At 43.6% G+C, this 21096-nt stretch overlaps 1 protein-coding gene and 1 long non-coding RNA gene across 13 annotated transcripts in view; one reads left to right on the top strand and one right to left on the bottom strand.

Moving 5' to 3' along the window:
• PPARGC1A (PPARG coactivator 1 alpha) overlaps window positions 1–11567 on the top strand; it is a 629161-nt gene extending 617594 nt beyond the window's left edge. For 7 of the 12 annotated variants that reach the window (XM_083630267.1, XM_083630270.1, XM_083630269.1 and 4 more), the window contains 3 exons: window positions 7–128; window positions 715–866; window positions 5299–11567. In XM_083630267.1, coding sequence (XP_083486393.1) covers window positions 7–128; window positions 715–866; window positions 5299–5402 — 378 coding nt within the window. In that variant the 3' untranslated portion in view covers window positions 5403–11567. The remainder of the gene's footprint in view (window positions 1–6; window positions 129–714; window positions 867–5298) is intronic. The other 5 variants (XR_014551952.1, XR_014551953.1, XR_014551954.1 and 2 more) reach the window with 2 other exon arrangements.
• The window catches only part of LOC310770352, a 516476-nt gene that overhangs the window by 294334 nt on the left and 201046 nt on the right, over window positions 1–21096 (bottom strand). The gene's annotated exons all lie outside the window — the stretch shown is intronic.

The following is a 21096-nucleotide window of genomic DNA, read 5'->3' as shown; positions in this document are numbered from 1 at the left end:
CAACAGGAAGAACGACGTGTGATTTATGTGGGCAAAATTGGGCCTGACACAACCCGAACAGAACTGAGAGACCGGTTTGAAGTTTTTGGTGAAATTGAGGAGTGCACTGTAAATCTACAGGATGATGGGTGAGATTAGCCTTATTCCTTGTTAGGAAGTGTGTACGCTGATTAAGAACTTAATTTGTTCCAGAGGTCCATTCTTAACCTGAGGTACCACTTTAGCTAATGGGGCCTCCCGCTGCCACTGCCCCACCACCGGCGCACAATTTCTGTTCTTATCCTGAGGTAAAATTCTTAACCCGAGGTACTACTTCCGGGTTAGCAGAGTCTGTAACCCGAAGTGTTTGTAACCTGAGGTGTCTGTAACCCACGGTACTCCTGTATACACTTAAAAAAGAAAGAAAGATGCCCATAAGTTCGTGGCAACAAGAAAGTGCTGTGTCAGAAGTCAAGCTAAAGTTTTAAAAAACCTCCCCCCCCCCCGCTTTCCCCCCTTATTTATTCATCTTGCTATAGTTGAGATTTCATGTCCCAGAAAAAAGTATTTAGCTGGCTGACAGGACAATTGTGCTGATGAATGGATGCAGTGGTGTTGGCATTTACGCTAGGTGAGCCCCCGTAGAGTTCTTGCTTCTTAGGAAATGGTGACGTTGACGTGCATTAATACTTTTTAATTGTAATTCTCAACAGCATGTTTTCTTTTCAATTACAGAGATAGCTATGGTTTCATCACTTACCGCTACACTTGTGATGCCTTTGCCGCTCTAGAAAATGGGTACACACTGCGCAGAGCCAACGAACCTGACTTCGAACTGTATTTTTGTGGACAAAAGCAATTTTGCAAGTCTAACTATGCAGACCTAGGTATGGCATTTACTTCTGGGGCGGGGGGGCTGAATGTAGGGTCTGCAATTTCAGTTTACTCGAGGGTCTTCCTATGATTTTTCAAGCTGGAACAAACCATAAAAATTAAATTTAGAGGACCTTGTTTGAAAAGTAGCTGCAGTTGTTTCAAAAGTGCTTTCTAAACCAAATTCAGGTCTGTTTTTGCCAATGTGGAAGATTGCCATTTCGACGTTCTCCACATGTGGGGACAGCAAAAGGGAGCCCAGCTCTGCTTGTGGTAAAGTATTGTGAAGTTGCTTCCCTGCCACCATAGATTTCAGTTGTGCCTTTGTTCTTTGTGCCACTGCAGAACTGCACTTGGGCAGTTAGTGGACTTCAGATAGCAGCACCGCATTAGAGATGAAACACATGTGCTAATCCTCATTCCCTCTGCGCATATTTTCACCACCTTCAAATTGTGATAAAGCCACTTTTTAAAAACTAAAACATTCATATTCCAGTGCTTCTGGTACGAAAAAACCATTTACTGCGGCTTTCAGCATTTGAAATTACAGCCAACGAGACAAGGTCATCAGTTAGAATCAAAACACATTTTTCAACAACTGGTGGAAAATAGCAAGGGGGTGTGCCAACCGCATTTTTACAGGGCAAGCTGTTTCGTAATCTGGGTGCAGTCGCTGAGAAGGCCCGCCGGTGTGGTGTAGTGCTTAAGAGCGGTGGATTCGTAATCTGGTGAACCAGGTTCGCTTCCCTGCTCCTCCACATGCAGCTGCTGGGTGACCTTGGGCTGGTCACACTTCTCTGAAGTCTCTCAGCCCCACTCACCTCACAGAGTGTTTGTTGTGGGGGAGGAAGGGAAAGGAGAATGTTAGCCACTTTGAGACTCCTTCGGGAAGTGATAAAGTGAGATATCAAATCCAAACTTCTCCTCCTTCTCCTCCTCTTCTTCTTCCCACCCTAGATGGGACAAGGTGGGAAACAGGTATTCTTCCACCATGGATGATATACAGAGAAGGGCCTCTCCTTCTGATCTCAGGAAACAGGCAGCATCATTTGGAAGAAGGGAGTCCCTATAGCATCCTGGACCTGGGGGACATGGGTGGCGCTGTGGTCTAAACCACTGAGCCTCTTGGGCTTGCCAATTGGATGGTCGGCGGTTCAAATCCCTGCAATGGAGTGAGCTCCCATTGCTCTGTTCCTTCTCCTGCCAACCTAGGAGTTCAAAAGCATATCAGTGCAAGTAGATAAATAGGTACTGCTGTGGTAGGAAGGTAAACAGCGTTTCGGTGCGCTCTGGTTTCTGTCACAGTGTCCCATTGCACCTGAAGCGGTTTAGTCATGCTGGCCACATGACCCGGAAAGCTGTCTGTGGACAAACACTGGCTCCCTCGGCCTGAAAGCGAGATGAGTGCCGCAACCCCATAGTTGCCTTTGACTGGACTTAACCATCCAGGGGTCCCTCACCCTTTACCTGCCTAGCATCCTGGACCATTGCCATTTCATACATCACCACAGCAGCACCTGTACATAAGGCAGCTAGCAATCTCCTGATAAATGGCTTCTCAGATGTGTTTATCCAAAGACCCTTTTTCTTGTAATGAATTCTCTTAACTGTATATTTGAATATTAAAGGTTAAGCAGGAGGATAGGAAATGTTTCTCTTTCACCAAAAATAGGATTAAGTGTGATGACACTTGTAGCCGTCCTTAATAGTCTAATTGTGTGGAGGTTTTTAAACATTAAATTAATGACCGGGATCGTTAAGATTTCAGCATACTGCTATTCCTCTGTCTGTCTGAAATCTTGTACATTCTCCCTCTGCTTTGTGTAATGCGGGAAGTGAATACAAAACAATATTTCCCCTAGCCAATTGATGTCTTCTCCGAGTCTAAATGATAAAGGCGATATGCATTGTTCAAAGTGAATATGCTATAATTCACTTCACTGGCTAAATAGATAGTGTAAACCCACAGAAAGGCAGCTGACTGCCGGAGAGATAGAGGCCCAGTGATGAAAATATAAAAGGTGGCAAATCATTTGTTCAAACACTGGCTGATAAAACCAGTAAAGACGGATTGAAGTCTTGACTTATCTTCCACATTGATGAAGTCAGGGGCATTTTTAGTATCTCAAAACATCTAGGGTATGAAATAAGCTGCCTTAAAGAGACCTCCTTGAACATTATCCATCACTGGGGGTTAGTTCTGGAAGAGCTTTCCATGTTGTCAGTGTATCCTCACACCTTTTCCTCATCAGAACTTCAGAATGCCTTTCCGAGTTTTTGTTTTAAAGATTGCTGTCCCTTTCCTTTAAGGGGGTGGGGGTGGGGAATGAGTCAAACGTAGAATAGCAAAACCCTGAACACAAATAGCTAATTTATTATCTATTTTAAACTAATCTGTTTTCTAAAGGGTGGTTGTAGTTAATGGAACTACCAGAACAGAACGTCTGATGAGCCCACAATTTGTGTTCAAAATGGCTTGTAACATTCTGCAAGGAATAACTGTGACCCATTAAGAAGTGGGAAACAGCATAATATGTTGTGAATTAAATGCAGCACTAAAGCTAAGAGGGGTTTTTGTTGAGGGGCTTGTAGTAAGCATTTGCTTACATATCCAGATCCCATCTCACTGGGGTAAGAGTCCTGTACCAGTAGCCCTGCTGCTGAAGTGTGTGTGTGTTTGTGTGTGTGTGTAAGACGCGGGTGGCGCTGTGGGTTAAATCATAAGGTCGGCAGTTCGAATCCCCGTGACGGGGTGAGCTCCCGTTGCTCGGTCCCTGCTCCTGCCAATCTAGCAGTTTGAAAGCACACCAAAGTGCAAGTAGATAAATAGGTACCACTCCAGCGGGAAGGTAAACGGTGTTTCCGTGTGCTGCTCTGGTTCACCAGAAGCGGCTTTGTCATGCTGGCCACATGACCCGGAAGCTGTACGCTGGCTCCCTCAGCCAATAAAGCGAGCTAAGCGCCGCAACCCCAGAGTCGGTCACCACTGGACCTAATGGTCAGGGGTCCCTTTACCTTTACCTTTAAGTGTGTGTAAGTGTGTAAATAAAAATAGCCCCTTCTAATGCTTTTTGTAGAGGTAGCGGAGTCTCCTTCCATTGGGCTCTGTGTCATTATTACAGGGGTCAGCAAACCTTTTCAGCAGGGGGGCTGGTCCACTGTCCCTCAGACCTTGGGGGGGGCAGACTATATTTTGGGGGAAGTTGAACGAATTCCTATACCCCACAAATAACCCAGAGATGCATTTTAAATAAAAGGACACATTCTACTCATGTAAAAACATGCAGATTCCCGGACCATCCGTGGGCTGGATTGAGAAGGCGATTGGGCCAGATCTGGCCCCCGGGCCTTATTTTCCCTACCCATGGACTAGAAGATTGAGGTAATAGGGGAGAACTGCATGCATAGCTGTGTCACGCCTTCTGGGAACTAGTACCACATTGGCATGGGAAGGGAGCACAGTGGCATGGTCCCCTGCAAAATGGCTTTAATACCATGTGATGTGGAAGGAGCCACCTTCCACACAGCAGTAAAGATAAGGTTGGAAGGAAACCACGTTACTAAAAATAATGTTGGCTGGACCTGTAGTAGCATGAAGAATGCAAATGGAAGGGGGTAATTTTTAAAAAACCAAGATGGAAAACTATGAGAAATACAAGAGGAAATGGGAACGGAAGATATGGAACTGGATGCAAATTAATGAATGCATAATAGGAAAAACAAATATGGAATATCATTTAATATATAATCACAGAGAGACTCTAGTATAGACAGAGGTGGAAATATTAGCGTTTAATATGGAGGAATGGTTGTGGACGTAGTTGGCGATAGCATTGATATGTTTGATTAGAAGAAAGCTATTGTTGAAATTTATCAATAACCATAACTAGAGAATCCCTTTTGGATTTTTTGTGTAAAAAGGAAAATGTTTTAATTTGAATTACTTGGTTTGGAAGACTTTGAAAATATTCCCTAACAAAAAAGTAGATCAGTGTGATGTCATTCAAGAGTGCATATTTTGAAAATTTTATTTTATGTAACTGACAGACAATCAGAAGTCCTTTCCCCTCTTTTTTTTCTTTTTGTCTATTTTTTTCCTCCTTTGCTGTTTTGTTTCTGTTTTTATTTAGATTAGTTTATTTTGTCTTATTGTATTATGAAAAATATTTAATAAAATCTTTTTTTAAAAAAAAAGAAAAGAAAAACAAACAGATAAATAGCATGAAGAATGTGTAATAGTTGCTAGGCTACTACTCAAATAGGTAGCCAAATTAGTTATTGTTATCCATTGCAGATTGGACTCTAGTCTTGACGAATCCTAGTACAATTTGCATTCCCAAAGTTGCATGCAAACCAGCCCGTACTGTCATGTCAAGGAGACTCTATAAAAAAATAATAATCATAGTCACAATAGTCAAGACTCTACCTCCCTATCTCTTCTTCTAGATTCAAACTCAGACGATTTTGATCCTGCCTCTACTAAGAGCAAGTATGACTCCATGGATTTTGACAGCTTACTGAAAGAGGCACAGCGAAGCTTGCGGAGGTAACGTGCATCATGGCCAAGGAAAATGGAGGGATGGCGAATACCTCATGGACGTCAAGTCCTTCAATAACGAACAATGAAGAAGTCACGCTTACAAATTTCTCCCTAACTCCACACTCTCTCCATATACAAAAACATAGTTTACATGGACAGCTGCTTAAGAGGCAAAATGGGTCTGGTGTGAGCAATTGTGTACCCCCGAGGCTCAACTTTGCTTTTCCAGGGTGAAGAGGGCGAGGGTTTTGATCTTTGTAGAGTGCCAAGCGAGAACCATTCGACATGGCAGCAGTTCCATAGAGATACGTTTTAAAAAAAATATATGCGAACTCCAAAATTGTGTACATAGAACATTTTCAAAATGAAGCAAATTCAAACTTCCGCTGCTGACAACCTGAGACACACTGCAGGTTTTGGGATTTTGTTTGTTTGTTTGTTTCATTCAAGAAGCTTCTTCTCACGCCATGTTGTTTTAAAATGACGACAATCCTGAAGAAATCTACAGATCCACACGGTCCACCATCTTTCATTGTGCTTCTCTCACGAAGGCAAGGGAAGGGCAGAAAATGGTGGAAGGATTCAAAACTTCCATAGCGTTTTAAAGTTCTGTCTTTTTAATTGTGACATCCATGTCAGCGTCTAAAACATTTATCTCACGTAGAGAAATTTTGAGACCCTCATTAACAGCCAGCTTCTTGGGTGTTTTTGTCCCTTCGATGAGCCGACATGGTGTCACGCTACAAAAACATTGAGGGCAAATCTTCAGGGGAGGGGTGGAGGGGTTGTGGATGTACAGTTAGATTATATACTACATTCATGAATGTAGTTAAGTATTTACAGATGTTAAATGGAGTATTTTTATTTTGTGTACATACCGTATGACAAGACGATGCTTTTTTTTGTTACAGCTATGCACTGTAAATGCAGCGTTCTTTTAAGAAGAAGAGGGAAAAAACTGCTGAAATTTTTCTTAATCAAGAATATTCAAATGTAATTATATGGGGCAGAACAATATTGTACACTAACATATTTAGAAAGCTGAACTTAACGCTTATATATATTTGATTGTAAAAGAAAAAGAAAAGTGTGTGTGGGTGCGTGTTGAGTGCAAAAATATTGATGCTATACGCACATCATCCATCCCCTCTTTGAGTAGCTTATCTAATAACATTGACCAGAATTCAGCCAAAGTTAAAAACAAAAGTTATCGATTAGCTAGACTGGCGTAATTGTCCATTGCCATGCCACAAAATGTCTACCTACGGTATTTCGCAGTATGCCAGTGTAGGGATCTGGATATATATTTCCATATATTTGTATTACATTTGATATTAAAGCCCTGGGCCCTCCCGATGGAGGTCTTATTTAGGACATAAAGTCAAGAAGGAGGTTTCAACGCTTAGCAGAGAAGCAACTACCAGGAGTTTGCCTCTCTGCATCTCTAAGTCCTATTCATTTCATTGGAGGAGTTGGGCACACACTTAAATCTCTCAGTTGAGTTTGGTTGAGACTGCAGTCCTATCCATACTTAATTGCACTGCAAAAGTACTTAACTTTGGCTGGATCATACCTTTGTCAAGAACTTAACCTTGGGCAACAAGGCATTAACCTCCTTTGCAATATTTTTTCCCACATTTTTTGGGGGTGCCTCTTTCTTTAGCTGTTTTATATAAACAAAATTTATTAATGGGGGCGGGGCGGGATATTTTTCTCATTTTAAAGTTTTTTCTAGGAGATGCCATAATTTTATGTGAAGCTTCTCAAATGGGAAATCATTAAGAAGTGTTTTTATTTTATGTATCGATGATAGTTTTGGAACTAGAAGTCACAAATCTTTTTAAAAATGATACTTTGTTTTAATCGTTGTGACTTTAATTTGATAAAGAAAATTTGCTGTGGTACAGAGCACAGTTATGGTTTTTACAATAATCCTGTGTGTCTGAACACTGTTCTTGAAGCCAGTAATCTGTTCATTGGCAGAGTTCAATGATTATCTATGATTTTGAAATGTACGCATCCTCTGTATAAACACTAATTCTTCATTCCTTTGTTTACTTAAAGATGCATATTTATCGGTTGTGATTAACCTATTTATTATAAATTATGAGGTGACTAAAATAATAAAAAGGCCAGTGGACATTTTTATGTAGGATGCACACCGGTTGTCAGGTTGCTAAATGTATTATTTTCATTTGGTGGGGGGGAAATCTAGCTTTTTCTTCCTTCAGAAGCAGTGATTCTTCCTTCTTCTTTTTCTTTAACTATGCACTAATATGGCCTTAGAGGTGCCCATGACATTGTGGGAGCCTTCAGATCGTATCAGGATCGTAGAATCCATTTGCAAGTTTATGGGCTGGCACAATGCAAGCAGCTAAAATAGACTAACTTGTGCAGCCGTCATATGACTGATGTCTTGTCCATTCAAGTCATTCCTGTCAATTACCCTATTGGATTTCAAGTCAAACACCCATCGCAAGGTTGTTACTCCTTTTAAGTTTGCTCTTTAGGGCTTTCACTGCTTGTTTACAGAATAAATGAAAATCTCCCCAGAGAGATTATGGCTCTAAGAATGTATACAGACCTGCCCAAACCAAACTCTTTAGACACCACATGGGCAGACACACCAGTGCACCCAGAGAATCCCAATATGGTTCAGTAGATCCCTGTTTTCCGTCTAGAGATCCATAGGCAACCAAAGGGGCTACCGTGGTGGATGGAAGGCCTTGTGTGCCTGTCCAGCCCTAAGAAAATGAGTGAAGAGAATGGATTCAGTGGGGATTTGAGAGTCATGCACAGACCTCCCATTGATTCAAGTGGTTCATTGTGCCACCCTGCAGTTGATTATAGAGCAGCGGTTCTCAACCTGTGGGTCCCCAGATGTTGTTGGACTACAACTCCCATCATCCCTGAGCTCTGGCCTTTCTAGCTAGGCATGATGGGAGTTGTAGTCCAACAACATCTGGGGACCCACAGGTTGAGAACCGCTGTTATAGGAGGCAGGCAAAAGGGAAAGCAGCGCTCAGTTGAATTTTATCTAGATCTTGTGTACCTGGCTGCTGCAACCACAGAGCCCTTGAACATGCCCACTCCATGGTGTGATGGCAGTGGAGATGGTGGGCAGCCATTTGCCTGCGTGAGCCACCCAGTGAGCATATATAGCAGTAGGTGGAATACACTGCAGTATTAACTAGGGGTCTTTGGACAAGATGCTTAGCACTTGGGTATGAGGAAGTCCTAGAGTTGGAAGGGACACCGAGGGTCATCTAGTCCAACCCTCCACAATGCAGGAATATTTTGCCCAATGTGGGGCTCAAACCCACAACCCTGATAATTAAGAGCCCCATGCTCTACCAACCCAGTTCCTGCTCACATGCATATTCAAGTGGGGAAAGGCACATTGAAACATATCCCATGTTTTTCAGTACTGAGATATTAACACCTCAGACCAAAAATATGGTAATAACTGGTTGTTACTTAATCTTGAAAGTGGAAGTGGTTTCCGAATTGTAATCGACTGTGCCTACTTTCTACTGTGCACACCGCATGGGGGAGCCACTTCCCCTTCATGTGACCTGACACCTACGATAGACATGTGAACAGAACCATTTGGGTCAGGTTCATCCCTTGATTGGCACCAAGGGAGGCGGGACAGCCTTGCTTTGGGGGAAGGAGCCACAGGGGGCAAAACAGAACAGGCTCTTTGGTTGCAAATAATATTCCAGGCCTCATTTCCTGCTGTGGATCATGAAACTTGATTCCAAGCCCCCATTATCCCTAGTGCAAAAGTGGGGGGTCTCATTTGTCCTGGAGGAATGAATGGGAGAGTGGCGGAGGCAGAATATTTTGAAAGGAAAGGGGTTGAGCTTTTTGGCTGTTCAAAAGCATTTGATTCGATTTGAACATTTAAAAGTCAACTGATGGAGGGGAGAGAGCTGGATAAAATTCTCCCATCCCACACTCTGAACCTGGAGGATTCATTTAATTACCATGGCCAGTAGCCACTGATAGGGTACTGACTAAGAACCTAGGATCGCTGCTGGATCGGACAGAAGTCTTGCCTAGTTCAGCTTAGATCCTGCTTGCCACAGTCCCTTAAAAAGGAATTCCGCAAGCGGGATGTGAATGCAATAGCTGCCTTCTACTCTTGTCCTCCAGTGACTGGTATGCTATCCTGGAGCCATCACTGATAGCAATTGATAGCCTTAAGTTCCTTCAGTTTGTCCCCTTTTCAAGCTGTCTGGGTTCACGGCCAACACCACACCTTTCAGTAACCAGTTTCATAGTTTTAACTATGCACTGTGTGGGGTAGTCTCACATGGGGTAGGAAATATCCATGGGCGAGGCTCTAGCCTACACAGTTCCCATGCTGAAGCAGACATGTGTAGTTATACATTTGAAACAGGGATGGTCTCAGTGGAGCACTTACCATTGTTTGGCAGTGATTGCTTCTGAAGATACAACATACCTACCTATTTATTCCCCCCCTTCCCTAAAGTGCAGGGGAAACGATTTTGTCCCATGATCAGTGCAGCTGAGTTTGACAGCTATCCTCATTTTTATCACCAGCATATTGTTTTCCAGTAGATTCCACTGTGTCCTGTTCTATGCCTGCTCTTTTCCGTCTTTGTATTCCTCAGTAGGTAGATAGCAATAAAAAGAGAACTTTTTCGCAAGTTCTGTTTTGCACCCTGTCAATCTGCGTAATCCTTGCCATCCATTGCTTTGTAGGTTGAAGATACAGGTATTTTAACTTTTGATTGTGTGAATGCCAAACTAAACGTTTACAGCTTTTTTCTTTCTGGATTTTGAGTGTCTTCTGTTGTAAAGGAAAAAAAATTAAAGCAATAAATTATTTTTTAAGAAATCAATATTTAGTATATCATGTGTTCAAGGATGAGACGCATTGCCGATTTTTGCCTTTCAATTTTAGTGATTCAATTTTTAAATACATTCTATTTGGCCCTGGATTGCTGACATAAAGAAAAACGTGTGTGTGCTTATGTTTTCAGGTAGCTGCTATGTCACAGTTCAGGGTTTCGTTTCTTTCTGGCCTGATAAATATCTTGTTCTTGAAGATGGTTCTTCCTTTGCCGGTATCAAAGCACATATGGAATTAATGTCATTGTGTGGTTGGAGAGCAATCTGGTCCAATCTCTGCATGGAAAGCACGCTGCCATACACAAATCTCTTGTTGAACTGCAGGTGCCTATCAGATGCCTATCTCAATTCAGATACCATCTCTCCTCATTGCATCGCATTCACATCCACATTTCTGGCGCAAATAGTCATGCATAACTGCAAGCAACTACAGGTCGGGACAGATATTGTTGGACAATCTCTGTGGGTAGCCCATCAAGCGCTTCTTCAAAAAGGCGTTTCATATTTGCACATATCCTTCGTTGCCAAATTGTAGCATAGATCTGTATGTTTTTTAGATGAAGATGTTTTGCCTCTGCTCCCATGCTGTGGTAAGTACCATATCTGGTAAGAGAACCAGTACTTAGAAACAATAGCCTTTCTAAGCGATATAACAAAGCAATTCCTCCATAACACAAAAATGATCAGAATCCAAACAGAGGGAGTCCAAAATTGGGGGAGAAAAATAGCAATTGGTGCAAAATGGCTCCAAACCACTGCTGGCCTGCCAGCAAGGATCATAACACAGAAGGAGTGGTTTTTTGCTGTTAGTGTGTAATGAGCTGGGTCAGTTTGGAAAAAAATAAAATAAAACCTTTTTATATCCCTTTAGATGTGAGCTTCCAGTAGGCAATGATTATGTGTCCTTTTAGGATGGCTGTAATGGAACTTCAATCACTGTAGTATAAGATCTGATCTATAAATGACCTAGACTAGCCATGTAATGTGATGATTCTAAATTTGTACCTATGTGACAGACATTTTCAATAATGTGAAACTACTGATCTGATGCAACTACTGTAAAATGTGTACAGTAGGGAGAAAGTGGTAAAAACTATACTGAACAAAGGAGAGCGAGCTATTAGACTAGCCCTTCTTGGGCACCCCCTTGATCTCTATATGTACTGTTGTAGTTTTTAAACTCGCTGTATGACAATTTCCTGTGATGTCCCGATCCCCCCCCTTTAAAAGCAAAAACAAAACATGCAGTACATGCAGCCTCAATGAGCAAAATAAAGGGAATTGAATGTTTCAACCCCACTTGTTGATTTTTCCCTTATTTGTCCTGGGCAAGCAAGGTCTGTCTTTCCAAGCTAGCTGTGGACAGGATTCTGCATGTACGGACTGAGGGGAGGGAGGGGCGACACAGACTTTGGAGCATGAAATTGGACAGCATTTCTGCTTTCGTCTGAAAGTTTTCTTAATCTTCTGGTTTGAATCTGTGCAAAGGAATGGCTATTGAAATAGAATCTAGTTGGGCAGAGGCGAGGTTCTGTGTCTGCATTGCATTCCCAGAATAAATTGTATAAACAATTTAATTGTTTTTGTGTAATTGGCACAGGTAGTAGAACCCACCTCTTCTTGTTAGAGGGTTTAGATTATTTTGGATGTTCAGTCCGTTTCATTAGAGGGGAGAGTGCCACTGTGTTCACTGCCCTCACTCCCTGTCGCATCCCCATCAGCCTGTCCTTGTTGCAGTCCTCACGTTGAACTGCAGAGCCTCCTGTATACATGTAGGCTCCCTGTGCCATTTAGCAGGGAGCTCATGTACTTTCAGCAGGTTCCCAACTTCAAAATGGCAGCAAGGAGAGGTGGGATGGCTCTTCCTGGCCACAAGCTTGTAACTGCATGGACCACAGTATCTAAAGAAGGCTAGAGCATCAGGTACATTTTGTAGCCAAGTGTGCGCAGCAATGGCATGCAGTTCTTTTCTTGGTTTTAATAGCAATTTGCATCTTCAAGATGGCTCTATTTTTTCGGAACCAGAAGGGCAAGCATTAGAAATAAAATGTGTCAAAGGAAAGCTAGTTTGGGGATGGAGATATTTTTTGCATTTACATTGCTAGTGTGATGGCCTCCAGAAGTTCTGGGCTACAATGTCCCATCAACTGGATGGTCAAGGGAACTCCTAAGGGAAGAAGGCTCAGATCCAGGGGATTGGTGGTGGGATGATGATAAGAGGGCAGAGGGAGTAGACTAGGAGGAGGAGGTGTCGGAAGCTGAAGAAGTAGCAGGGTTTAGTGAGCAAGAAGAGGGTGTGGCTGAGAGCCATCCAGACTTTGAGACAGGAGAGGAGTGGGGCCAAGAGATGAGATGAGGCAGGTTACGGAGGAATCCAGGGAGTCTCCCCCTCCTGCTGCGACCAGCTCACCTCCCTCCCTGTCTTCCAGATCATGCAGAGAAGTAATAATAATAACAATTTATTATTTATACCCCACCCATCTGGCTGGGCTTCCCCAGCCACTCTGGGCGGCTTCCAACAAAATATTAAAATACAGTAATGCATCAAACATTAAAAGCTTCCCTAAACAGGGCTGCCTTCAGATGTCTTCTAAAATTCTGGTAGTAGTTGTTCTCTTTGACATCTGGTGGGAGGGCGTTCCACAGGGTGGGTGCCACTACCGAGAAGGCCCTCTGCCTGGTTCCCTGTAACTTGGCTTCTCGCAGTGAGGGAACCATCAGAAGGCCCTCAGAGCTGGACCTCAGTGTCTGGGTAGAACGATGGGGTGGGGACGCTCCTTCAGATTTACTGGACTGAGGCCATTTAGGGCTTTAAAGGTCAGCACCAACACTTTGAATTGTGCCCAGAACGTACTGGGTGGAGCAATGAGAGACAAGATGATGCAGCCTTAGGTTGCTGGAGAAAGAACTGGGGGAAGAGAGAGCGATGGGAAGGCCTTCAGTTCAGCTTCATTGGGGCAAGACCTACTGGGAATGGTTGCTGTGACTGAGCTGTTTTGTTTCTTGGAATAAAATCTTCACTGACATCGGGTGCTCTGTTTTTTTATTTGCTGACATCAAGAGTAAAAAGCCATCCCTTAAATAATTGCATTGGAGAAGCAGGTAAGGAGAGAAAAATCCTTTTCACTTCCCAATGTACCTGATCAGGTTATGGAGCATCATTGCCATATGAGTGGCTAAGACCCCCAACCCATTTTTTACTGGGCACCATTTGATACTTGGCAGGAGTTCTTCCAAAAGAGAAGAGCGATGGGAAATGATGCAATCTGGATCCAGCAAAATTTTAATTGGATCATTGCCGTTGTCAAAAAATGAAGTGAGAGGGGCAGGCTTGAATTGTGCACAAGGGAAATTCTGGCATCTGAAGCTTCTGTTGTCATTTGGGCTTTGTGACCTGGCAATCTAAGATGGCAAGAAGAACTAAGAAGTATAGCATTTGTGGATGGGATGATTTCACATATTGATTTCAGCTAATTAGCCAATTATGTGATTGTAAGCTTCTATGCAGCATAAACAGGAACTATTGAAATTAATATTCCATTGCAATTTGTCCCACAGCATGGTTCCTAGATATTATGCTAGGCAAATAGCCAATATTCTTGAATATTACTAACAATGGGGGGGGGTACTTAACATTACCTCCTACTACAATCCTATTGGCTGAAATTAGTTGCCACTGCATTCTTTCTCTTGTGAAATTTGAAGCATGTTTGGAGGTTCTTCATCAACTGGGGGAGAGGTAAGAATGTGGAGGGAAGCAAAAATCTATATATTTTGGGAAATTGATTGTTCGGTAGGCATTTGGATATCTCCTAAGATACTGTAACAAAATTTTGCATGATCGCTCCTGAGATCAAGGAGCAGGTTTTCATCGATGTTTGAAGACAATTGGGATTGGTGTTTAATGAAGATGGTGGTCCGAACCTTTCAAAAGTGCACTAATTTTTTGTTGCTTAGATTTCCTGAGCCAACGCCAGGTACACAACAGCTTCTAAATTTACAGGGGAGGAGGTTGTATCTGCACACCCTTAAGTTGTCACAGGATTCTGGCTGAAGCAAAATATGTATAATGGATTTACAGGCTATTCTTCAGGTGAATCATCAAAAGAAGTCAAAGGCGTTTGATAACACTAGAAACATCACAGTTTGATTGCCATATCTGTTCTTCAAATCCATCGCACTGCTGTCTGTGGGTGGCAAATCACATGCATTTCAGGGTGACAGCTGATCCTGAAGCAAGTGTTATGGCTCACTCTTTGAGCCTTCTGTTAGGCAAATATAACTCTAGTCTTTGCCACCTGTAATTTCTCCCACATTGATTTAATTTGTATCTTCTGGCCCCTTACAGTTAGCAGACATGATATCTGAGCTCAGAATACATTATGGATTGGGATCTATCTATGCTGCATTGTTAATTTGTTTTAAAGGAATTATGTTGTTGTTGTTTAGTCATTTAGTCGTGTCCGACTCTTCGTGACCCCATGGACCACAGCACGCCAGGCACTCCTGTCTTCCACTGCCTCCCGCAGTTTGGTCAAACTCATGCTGGTAGCTTCGAGAACACTGTCCAACCATCTCGTCCTCTGTCGTCCCCTTCTCCTTGTGCCCTCCATCTTTCCCAACATCAGGGTCTTTTACAGGGAGTCTTCTCTTCTCACGAGGTGGCCAAAGTATTGGAGCCTCAGCTTCAGGATCTGTCCTTCCAGTGAGAACTCGGGGCTGATTTCCTTAAGGATGGATAGGTTTGTTCTTCTTGGGATTCTCAAGAGTCTCCTCCAGCACCATAATTCAAAAGCATCAATTCTTTGGCGGTCAGCCTTCTTTATGGTCCAGCTCTCACTTCTCAAAGGAATTATAAGACTATGTATTTTATCCTATTGTTCAAAAAGCAATTTCTTAATACTGTTATTACTATTTACATATACTGTATCTAGTGTGACCAGATAACAGAAGTTAGGATCTGCTCAACTCTCACTGTAACTGAATAATGTATGACGTAGCTTGCATTCTGCCCACTTTTTTAAAAGATGTTCGTGGGGATAGGAGAAAAAAAAAAACCAAAAAACATTGAGGCTTAATTGCAGATTTAACATTAAGAAGCAAAATCGTCATAATTTCTTAGCATTAATTAATTTTCCTGCATTGCATTCTATGGATGCAAGCTGATATTGTCAACTTGTACTCAACATTGATATTCTAGGTTCACAAGCACCACTGCACAGTGTTACAAATCAATTTTCTCTACTTTATCAAACAGCAGAAAGTAATAAAGAAGGTCACAAACAGTACACTAGTTCCTTGGAGGTTTGTAACTTCATGATTTAATTTAAACCTCACAAGATTGAATCAAAAGTTGAATTAATCCCTTAGGGGAATGGTTCTATACAGATTCTGTTGATAGACACCAAGTAACCCATCCTCACTGGGATGTAGCATATCTGTTAATACGCCGCGACAAAGGAAATACGCCCCCAGGGAAAAAGAAACAGCAAAGATCCTGGACAGTCACATCCCACCTTCAGAATCTGCTCTTGTCCTTTTTCGCTGGGGGAAAAATGCTCAGCATATCAGGTTTCCTCTTGAAATGCATGTTTTTCTAAAGATAAAGTCTACATTAGGGGTGGGTGGGGCTGCAAGCAAGGGGTCTGTATGCTCTGATGTGCACACAGCAAGGGAACCCTGAACACTGAAAGAACTTGGGTGTGAGTTTTGCAGATCCATTCACACTGTAGGCATGTGCACCAGCCACTCCACCCTCTGGCGGTGTATTTGGCCGCCGCATGAAGGAGCCCTGTGGAAACACAGATATACAGTACATCTTCCAAGACACTAATGCTCACTCACATCACAAAGAGCTCATAGCCCACTTACTCTCAGCAGCCAGAAGCATCCTAGCCAGACCCTGGAGGGACCTGTCAGGAGTCAGCATGGACCAATGGTATCAAATAGTGTGGGAAGCAGCCTTATTAGAAAAAACTAACCAACAAACTGAAACTGACATGGGACAAACAGAAGACGCCGCCTTCACCCCAATAAGGTTATAGTAAGGTAAAGGGACCCTTGACCATTAGGTCCAGTCGTGGCCGACTCTGGGGCTGCGGCGCTCATCTCGCTTTATTGGCCAGGGGAGCCGGCGTACAGCTTCCGGGTCATGTGGCCAGCATGACTAAGCCGCTTCTGGCGAACCAGAGCAGCACACGGAAACGCCGTTTGCCTTCCGGCTGGAGCGGTACCTATTTATCTACTTGCACTTTGACGTGCTTTTGAACTGCTAGGTTGACAGGAGCAGGGACCGAGCAACGGGAGCTCACCCCGTTGCAGGGATTCGAACCGCCGACTTTCTGATCAGCAAGTCCTAGGCTCTGTAGTTTAAACCACAGCGCCACCCTTCATCACATATAGAGCCCAACGAGACAACGAGAAGAACCTGCCAACAGCATACGAATCAATCTGCCTAACCTGATTCAAACACACACACACACACACACACACACACAGAGAGAGAGAGAGAGAGAGAGAGAAAGAAAGAGAGAGAGAGAGAGAAACAAATTTTACTACAGCCAATCAAAAACAGCCAACCACACCCTAGGCCACCCCAACTTCTCTCACCACCAAAAAAATACAAGCGAATAGTAAAGAGAACCCACACAAGTGATGCTGACACAAACCCCCCCACATACACTAAGTAGAATAGAACCATTGGTGACTTCCTGTTTTATCGCCGCCATTTGAAGGAGCGCGGGATCAACTCTCTGGAGAGGTCCTGAGCTTTGCAAGGCAAAAAAAGAGGTACATTAGGGCTCCGCGAACCTTGAAACCCGAGGAGGTAAATCCTCAGGGCTGAGGGATCTGGCTGCGTTCAGGGCGATTCTCCTGCAAATATACTGGACTCATTGGGGCTCAGGAGGAGCAGGATTGCAGACATGAATGCTAGGATCCATTCTAGACCCGCAAAGCGATGCCACAGGCTCTGAAGGTGAAGCGGTAAAGCATTCCGAGACGTACGGTTAATCCCGAACTTTAAAAACAACTAAAAAGGGAATTGGAATAGAAGTAGAAGTAAAAGAGGCTTGGGAAACGTTTTAAGGATTGGGAAGTTAAGGAAATCCTATCCGACGTTGGCGGAGAAAATGGCGCAGGATAAAAGCATTATGAATGAATCAGCTTCTCTCACCACCAAAGAAATACAAGCGAATAGTAAAGAGAACCCACACAAGTGATGCTGACACAAAACCCCACACATACACTAAGTAGAATAGAAGCCTTGCAACCCAAACCCCCTCCACCTCCCCCCCTTTTCTTCCTAATGCAACACTAATGTCTCACAACAAATGAAACTGATCTGTAGAAAGCGCAACTTGGAAAAAAAGAGACATTGCACCTACTTTTGTAAACTAAAAAAAATCTCAATCTCTCTCAAAACTTTAGGGCTCCCCCATGCTGACTGGAGAGAAGGCCCTTTCACAGTGCTCATGGATGTGTGATGGTCGAGGCCGCAGGATGTGACCCCTTTGCTCATTCGGCACATGAGGGGGATTGCTCCCCCAATGTCAGGACCGATGGGCAGGTTGTATTCCAACAACATTGCCTGAAGTTTAGCACTTATTATCATGGCAGTGAAGCTTGCAGAAGATAAACAAAGATAAACGTCTAACCCTCCCATGTGTCTTGAGCCAGGAAGAGGTTTTTGCCTTATCTCAACTGCGTCTCGGCTTTTGTTCCATAGAGTTCAGTGGGAAAGGGTAGGCACTGAGCCAGCCCATCTCTGTAACATTCCCCCAATCCCTTCGCCCAGGTATTCCAGGTCTTCGGTGTGATGCTAGAATGGGAACAAGCTTTTCAATTCACAGGTGATTTCTGTAGTCCTTCCTGGTTTATAAATGCATAATGACTCCACTTGCAGAGAAGAAAGACTTTGACAATAGTGGAGATCCCCTAACAGAACCACAACTCATCATTTGTTGCCTATTCATTTATCTGCTGGAGCCAGTCCAAATAAATGCCCAATACTCTTCCAAAGAAGGTAGGGTTAATGGGTGTAATCATCTTTCCTATTTGCTGATTTAAAGCTCTTAGGAGACATGTTTTGGCCACTGAGTAGCCTGTCTCGTTTGGATTCATAAGAGACCTATATATCTGTTTAGGGCTACCTGAGTGGTTGCATTTGTTTAAGTCCGGCTGTGCTAAAACTCACTGTGCTGTGAGCCTGGTGAGCTATGCATGGCCACAGTTCTCTACCACAGGCACTGCACATGTCTTTAAAAAGATGTGGTGTGCAAAGCAATATTTTATGGGATGTGGCTGCAAAGGGCAGCCTCGTGCATTTACATGTATCTTACAGAAAAATAGCAAGCACTCTTATTACTGTCTTCGTCTGACTAACTTTAGCATCAAGAGAATGGCATTTCAAAGGGACACATTTCGGTTTCCAGGAGGAAGTGATAAATAGACTGCAGCAGAGATGGGCAGTGCGTGCAAAAAGCAGCAAGACCTGAAGCCTGCGTTCGGTTGCCTATACGGCAGAGTGTTGTGAGCCTATTGAGTAGTCATTTTACGGCTAAAAATTTGGAAGATGCATGGTAACGTCAGTCAAATGGGGCAAATCAGTGACATATTTATTTCCCCTCGAAGAGAGGGAGTTAGTGCCTTTCCCCTGTTGAGTTCCAGGTAAGGCATTGCAATAGGTAAATAGGTTAGGATTTCTAACACAGGGCATGAAGAGGTAAACTTGTGTTGGCAGGCATGGCTGTTGGCAGTTGGTACCCAGATGCTCAAATGCTATTCTGTACAGAAGGACACATTCTGTATCCCTCAGTGCCAAGGAAGCCTTTCTGAAATATACTCGGAGTTGAGAGTGGATTTCATGCTCTTTATTCAGCTCATAGTGGTGAGGAGGAATGAAAGTTCCCCCACAATATCTGCTTTATATACATTATTTACACAATGGGCTGCACGTGATTGGCTAATTCCAGGATTCTCCTGTAAGCCAATCAGGTTGTGGAGCTGGATTGGGTGGCTCCTGCGGACCAATCATACTGCTGCATTGTTTTAGGACCAATCAGACTGCTGCATTCTGGATCCTATTGTTCTCGGACCAATCAGACTGCTGCATTTTGGATCCTATTGTTCTAGGACCAATCAGACTGCTGCATTTTGGATACTATTCAACTCAGTACATAACACTTTCCCTCTGACACTTTGGTGAAGGATTTCCCCGTAGTCTTTCTTTCATGGGGGAGCTCTCACTTCATTTCACTTTTAATTTGTATACCACCTTTCTATATGATATGGTCACCAGATTTTTTTCAATGAACCTGGGGACCCCCCCCTTTTTTTTGAAGCTGAGTGGCAACAGGGAGTCAGTTGTGGGGGATGGAGAGGCAAAAACCCAGGGCTCAAGCCCACATGCATATCCCGAGCCTTCCCCAATGATCTGCCCCCTTCCTCTTTTGTTTTGACAGATCAGGGGAGGCACGGGAGTCGTGGGCAGGCGACCGTTGTCCAGGAGGGGTGCAAGGCACGCAGTTTCTCTGCCAGGCAAGGTGCAAAGCCCTTCTTTCGCACCCTGTGAAACATAAATGAGCAGAGTTTTTTTTAAAAAACTGAGCAACGGCCGGCCACAACTCCTGAGCCTCCCCTGATCAGTCAAAACAAAGAGGGAAGGGGGCAGGAGATCTGTACCACCGGATGTACCTGGTTCCCCTTTGGCAGTGGTGGCAGCAGCCTTAGCAGCCCGGAGCCAGCCTGGTAGTGCAGTTGGCTCTGGCTGGCTTCAGGAGCTGCTCACTGCTCGCTGCCATGGCACCTGCCATTTTTCCTTGCTGGAACTCCCCATATGTTGTGTTGCGCACAAGACACATCATATGGGGACTTTCGGTGAGGAAAAATGGCAGGCGCCAATGCAGCGAGCAACTCCTGAAGCCAGCCAGAGCCAACTGCGCTAGCAGACTGGCTCCGGGCTGCCGAGGCTGCCACTGCCACAGTTCCCGGGGACAGATTTGCAAATCTGGGGACATTCCAGGGACGGAATTTGTCCGGGGACAGATTTGCAAATCCGGGGACGCTTGGTAACCCTACTATATTACTCTACACAAGGCGGTTTACAAGCTGAAGAAACAACAAAAATAGATAGCAAAGATCACACACGTCATAACAATCTGATCCAATACAAAAAAAGTCACAATAACTTTAAAATAAATAACTCATATCAAATAAAGCAATGCTCAATAATCCATTAGAATGCAATGGGAAACACCAAAATTAAATGCCAGCAAATCATAATCAAGCAGTTTAGCCTTATCAGTTACAATCAATCAATAAAAATAACAAGAAGTCACAAATACCAAGTAGAAAGATCAAATTGAGAAACAAGGACACACAAAATATTTGTTTTAAAAAACATCCGTGAACTCCTTTCTTCCCAGCTGCTCCTGCTATTTCTCAAAGTCATGGTCTGGGAAAAGCTCCTAGGGCTGGAAGACGGAGGAAGGCAGGTGGGAAAAGCCATTCCATCATGTGAGCATCCCTTTTACTCCAAGTCAGTGCAAATGAAACACAGCTTTTGCAACTCATCTGCCAAATGCATGCATAAGGCCTCAATGTGTGGAACCAGTGAGCTTGCCAGAACTAGAGGTGCACCTGAGGACCAGTGATTTTTGATGTGAAAAACAGGGAGACGGGTACTTGTCCCCGATGGCTTCCATAAGTGCTCCCTGCTTCGATCCCCTCCTAATGCTGCCCCTTTGACCTTTGCCACTAAGCCCTCTGTTTGCCTATGGGCAAAGAGAACACCAACCACCTGCCTGAAAAGGGGGATTTCTTTC

This window comes from Podarcis filfolensis, assembly GCF_964270895.1.
Source record: "Podarcis filfolensis genome assembly, chromosome: 9".
Taxonomy (NCBI): domain Eukaryota; kingdom Metazoa; phylum Chordata; class Lepidosauria; order Squamata; family Lacertidae; genus Podarcis; species Podarcis filfolensis.
The sequence above is the reverse complement of the archived record's forward strand: the minus strand, read 5'-3'. Positions and strand labels throughout refer to the sequence as shown.